Consider the following 5,655-nt stretch of genomic DNA (forward strand, 5'->3'; position numbering starts at 1 on the left):
AACTATTGCCCAACTTGAAGAAACCGTCCTTGATAATTATGGATAACGCATCGTATCACAATAAAATGGTATGTATTATCGTTGCCAAAACCTCGCTTACTTTTGTTATTTCGTGTACTTATCATTTTATATAAATAGTTTTATGATTTCCTTTATTTTGTTTACATTTTACAATCAACAGGTTTATTAAAATCAGTGATCATTATTATATTCCAGATTAATCCACAACCTACGACTAATTGGAAGAAGAAGAATTGATGGCATGGCTAAAAGAACGCAGCATTCCTTATAATGAGCATGATACCAATGCTGTACTACTCCGAAAGTGTCAGGCCCCACAAAGAAAAAATCCGGTACAAAATTGATCAACTCGTGGGAAAAATACTCAGCACAAATATCTTCGTTTGCCTCCCTATCATTGCTGCTACAATCCCATCGAGTTGGTTTGGGGAATCACTAAAAGATACCTGGATAAACATATTGGTCGTGATAATGATTTCTCCGAGGGTAATTTGTCTACAATCTGGAAAGAGGCCTTGGCTGTTGTGTGATGCAGATGTGGAGTAAATGCTGTAAAAAAGTGGAAACGGAAATTTTAAGGATTGCTCTCAACAATTGGATAATCCCAAAGGTAAAACAATTAATAATGGATCTAAAATGGATATAAAATGTTAATTTAATACTGACTTTTTATTGTGTTCAGTTTATAGAAGAAGTGAATAGCAGAAATAAGAAAATTAAAGAAGAGGAATCTGTTGACACGGATGATGATGATGAAGATGAATGGGAAGATGTACCGGATGAAGAAACGAAGTCTCAAGATGTTCATGAAATGGATGTAGTACCAGAGCTTCGTGAGATGGAAATAGCTTCACAAGAAACACCCAAACTCGAGAAACAGTCATCAGCTGTATCAAGCATCCTTTCTTGTAAAAACATCTCTTTTTAATGACTTTGACGAAGAAACGGTAAGTTCTATTTTACTATATTTTATGGTTATTATATTTTTTTTCTATTAAATTTTTAGATGGATGAACCATGTTCACCACCTCTTCCAAGATCTCACAAGAGGAAACTGATACTGCTGGCAAATGCCATTGCTGATGAATTGTATTCAATATCAACATCACCTCTTGATGACTATAAGGTAATTTATTCTTTTCTCCCTGATGGATTCATGTCAATTGTTAAATGAGAGTTGCAATAGGTTCATAGTAAACGTAGCGTTTACTCTCAAGTCATTTAAGGGTAACTTTACCTTAAATAACTATAAATCAACCGTTAGAACATTACTAAGAAGCTGAAGTAGCTCTTTAATTATATTGTCATGACTCAGTACTGTTATTTCATGTAATCTAATTGTATTTTATTGTTTCAGGACTGTTTGGGGCCAGACGATACACTCATACACCACGAGGTCAAGATGTCGGTGTATGTACGAGATTTGACGACCTCTCTATCCTCCTGAGTGGTTAAATGACCAGGTGAGTATTACCAATTCTTTATCATCGTAAATTATTATTATGCATGCTTTTAATTCACTTTTTTGTACAGATTATCAATGTTTATTTGGAGATGATAGCAGAAAGGGGGGCACCTTCTATCTACGCCTGTAACACTTTCTTCTTCCAGCAGCTGATGCTTAGAGGATATGAAGGAGTTCAATCATGGACGAGAAAGGTATGCTTTTATACTCATAAACATTTTATCAAACATTTTCATTATTGCTTTTATCACATTCATTTTATTTTTCAATAGGTTCGACTATTCTCCAAAGAGATTGATGATGATTCCCATTCATCTAGGTGCTCATTGGTGTTTGACAGTGATTAATTTTGAAAATAAGTCCATCACTTATTATGACAGCCTTTATAGAAGAAATGAAGCATGTCTTTGTTTGTGAGTATTTAATAATTCAATCATGGAAACAATAATTGTATATACCACAAATGTCTATAGATGTTTATAAATGTAATTTTTTTCTCAGACTATCATGGATTACTTATGCAGAGAGCACGAAGCAGTTGAAGGCAACCTCTTGATCAAACTACATGGACGATGAACCATGCCAAGGTAAGTTTGCTATGAATTATTGAGGCACACTGTCATCCCATATTATAAATCATCATTACTTCATTTTTTTCAGGGAATCCAAGGCAATCAAATGGTTACGACTGTGGGGTATTCGTTTGTGCTTATGCTGAGCACATTTCAAGAGATGAACCGTTCAACTTTACGCAAAGTGACATGAGGCAAATCCGGGGGTCAAATGTTGGATGAAATCATCACCAACAAGATGTACTTCCGGTATTGAAGCGTCACAAACAAGAGGATTGAGCTACGAGTTAGATAATACATCTTGAGAAACCGGTAAGAATCATAACAGCATGCTTATCTAATATTATAATACCAAAATTAAAATATTCATCATAAATTTTATTATTTTTCAGGTGAAACGGATATTGCAGTGATGAGGATGGGTACAGAAGATGGTGTCAGTATTAAACATGTGATTATGTGAAATCGAAACCTTAGAAGCTAAGTATATTTTTTAAATGAAATATTCTGTAAGAGTTAATATTAAGTTTACCGAAATGAATGAAATTGATTTTTGTCATTGGTGTTTTCAGGGAAGATCGTACGAGGTTTTACGGTGCTGAAAGAATATCTGCTTTGAATTATTTCATTCTCAAGAGATTATTTGCAGAGATTGGCATCTGAAAAATCTTTTGCTGGACAAAGATGGTTATATTGAAATCGCTGATTTTGGACTATGTCAAGAAGACATAACTTATGGTGAGTTGTTTCCTGTTTTATTTTATTTATTTTTTGGTTCTTTCTATCTGAAATACTTTGAATAATTATTTCTATAACTTGAAATGATAACTATGTTTTATAATAGATCTTACACTATGTGTTTATTAGGATCAAAATTGTTTCTTAAACCACATGATTAGCAAGAATAATTCCAATGAAGTATTGAATTAATTTCGATATTTTGTCTTTGATTTTAAATTGATTGAACATTTAATTTCTTTTTAATGCATTTTATTTTTCTTGAATAGTTTCTACTTTTCATTAGGAGAGATTATTTGTTATCAATTTATTGATTATTTAATTAATTAATTTTTCGAATATTCAGGACGATCAACAAAGATATTCTACAGTAAACCAGAATATTAAGCTTCAGAAGTTCTAGAGGATAACGATTATGGAGGTGCTGTTGATTGGTGGAGTATTGGTGTTGTGATGTATAAAAAGATATACAGTGGTCTTCCATTTCATAATTGAAATGATCATGAGAAATTATTTACTTTAATTTTTCTCGAAGAAATAAAATTCCCAAGAGCAATATCTAATGAAGCTATAGATTTACTTGGAGGTAAATTATTTGAATTGATATTTATCATGAAATCTGTTATTATCATAAATATTTTAATCATTTCATTTCTTTAATTCATTCTTTCAATAAGAGCAAAAAATGGAAAAAGATCATTGAGTAACGTAATAGAGTTTCGTACTTTTTGTTTATGTTTGTAATAAATTTTTCTTTTCTTACTTCATTACATTATAATTTTTTAAAAACAAATTATGTTAGTATTTTTTCTTATACTTTGAACGCACATAAAGCAAATCATAAAGAAACTAATCGATGGGGATTAAATCTGCAGAAAAGAGATAAAACAAAAAATAGTTTAAACAGTCAAAAAATTTCAGTAATTGAAAAAAAACATTCCATACTCATTTCAATAAATAAAAAAAATTATTTTTCAGAAAAAGAAAGCTAAGGAGTTGAAAAATCTCAATGAAAATGTTTCGAATGGATTGGATCCTTTCGATGATAATGATGATGCCAAATTAAAAGAAGTAGCTCGAAAATTTGAAGCTAAAATATGTACGGTGAAACTTTGAATTATATTATTTGTTTTATTTATCTATTTATTAAATTATATTAATATAATGTGTCATTAGGGACCAACTCAAATGACCGGAAAGAAAAAGAAAAAATATGACGAAGTTGATCTTGGAGCAGGATATGATGAGAATGATCCCTTTATAGATAATACAGACGCGGTGAGTACATTAGTAACAAATATTAATTAAACTTATTATAAATATTAACAATTGTTTAATTAATTTACTCGAATAGTATGATGAAGTTGTTCCTGAAGGAGTAAATACTGCTTACGGAGGGTTTTTATATTAACAGTGGACCTTTAGAATTTAGTGTCAAAGAAACAAATCAAAGCGAAAGTAGTGATGATGATGAAGAAGATCGTCCAGATTCTAAACGAAGAGAAAGAGATCTTGACACATCAGATGATGATGATACTGAAGAAGTTCTCAACGGACCAATAACCAAGGTAAATAAATAAATATTTTAAACAACTTAACATTAATACTTATTATAATATCACCATTTTTACAGAAATTAAAATTAGATGATAACTGTGAAAAGAAATCTGTTTATGATAATGGGGTAAAACGGAAGAAAAAAAATCATGATCATTCACATGGTGATAACTCAATTAGGCAAAAAAATGACAGTATGGAAGTAGACAATAGTTTTATAGAAATTAAGAAGAGAGAAAGAGGCTGCAATGTGATGCATCTAGATCAAAAGAAAAAAAATTAGCGAAAAAAAATATTACAAATGGCACTGAAGAAAAGAAGGTTGAATCAAAAAAATGTTCCGGTAAAGATAATAATATAGATGATGCTATTGAAAGTGTTGTGAATGATGGTAAACTTGATGATGAATCTAGCCGAGACACAATAGATTCTGGTAAATCACGATGCACAGCTGGGACATCATCGGAATGTGAAGATGCTGAAAAAATTGATATTCGTTTACCAGATAATCTTCCAGAAGATGTAAAAGAAATTATTACAAAGCTTAAAAAGCATGCTGAAAATAGTAAAGAAGGAAAAATAAAATTTTTTGGTACTTCTGTTAATGATACATTGTTAAGGTAATCACTTGTTTTAATTATTATTTAGTAAATAACCAATGGAATATTTAATAATATATATTTAATAATAAATAAACAATTGATGGATTTTCAGCTTAGAAAAAAAATTACGCGCTACAGAGTCATCAACAATAAGGTCGCAGGTTTACGGCCACTTAGCGCATTTCTTATCTTGTAGTAAAATTACGCTAGTAAGTCGTGCTAGAAAGCTTTGTCTTCAAGATGCTGAACAAGAGTTAAAGAACCTGTTCAAAGGTATATGTAATAAATCAATTATAATGATATTTATTTTGGACATGAAATATGTATTGTTGCAGGTTTAAAAACGATAATAGATCGAATCGTATCGTCGCAAAGGGATGAAGAAAATAAGAAAATAGCCGATGAAAAGTGAGTATAAAAAAAATTCCGTGATAACTATACTAACCTACTAATCTTAAAAATTGAGTAGAAAATTAAAAATTATAAGTTTCATGAGATAGGCAGCACAGTTGTTGGCAAAATATCAATTTTCGACGTTCTTAATGATAAATCAATGAATAGAATACGTGCCAGAAAGTGTATTTGACATGTCAATTACTGTAAAGCTTATATTAGATTAAAAAATATTAAATATCTGACTTTTAGTGTTTTGGTCTCATATTTAATTGACATATGAAAAATAGTCATTTTTTTTTATTTC

At 30.5% G+C, this 5,655-nt stretch overlaps 1 protein-coding gene and 1 pseudogene across 1 annotated transcript; both read left to right on the top strand.

The window, feature by feature from the left end:
• Window positions 1-556: 556 nt before the first annotated feature.
• LOC118067257 (sentrin-specific protease 1-like) lies at window positions 557-1,833 on the top strand. Its single transcript, XM_035083905.1, has 5 exons — window positions 557-631; window positions 704-910; window positions 1,028-1,147; window positions 1,555-1,680; window positions 1,759-1,833. The coding sequence occupies exons 1-5, from the start codon at window positions 557-559 to the stop codon at window positions 1,831-1,833; spliced, it is 603 nt and encodes a 200-aa protein (XP_034939796.1).
• A 218-nt stretch (window positions 1,834-2,051) lies between these two features.
• Window positions 2,052-5,296, top strand: LOC118067258 (ubinuclein-1-like; annotated as a pseudogene).
• Window positions 5,297-5,655: the final 359 nt, after the last annotated feature.

This window comes from Chelonus insularis, unplaced genomic scaffold (assembly GCF_013357705.1).
Source record: "Chelonus insularis isolate UGA/USDA-ARS -01 unplaced genomic scaffold, ASM1335770v1 contig_372_pilon, whole genome shotgun sequence".
In the NCBI taxonomy this organism is placed as follows: domain Eukaryota; kingdom Metazoa; phylum Arthropoda; class Insecta; order Hymenoptera; family Braconidae; genus Chelonus; species Chelonus insularis.

Excerpts from the sequence above, each read along its gene's own strand:
- LOC118067257 (XM_035083905.1), top strand. The coding sequence starts at position 557 with ATGTGGAGTAAATGCTGTAAAAAAGTGGAAACGGAAATTTTAAGGATT. Across the intron at positions 632-703 it reads ACAATTGGATAATCCCAAAG|TTTATAGAAGAAGTGAATAG; the intron begins GTAAAACAATTA and ends TATTGTGTTCAG. Across the intron at positions 1,681-1,758 it reads TTCAATCATGGACGAGAAAG|GTTCGACTATTCTCCAAAGA; the intron begins GTATGCTTTTAT and ends ATTTTTCAATAG.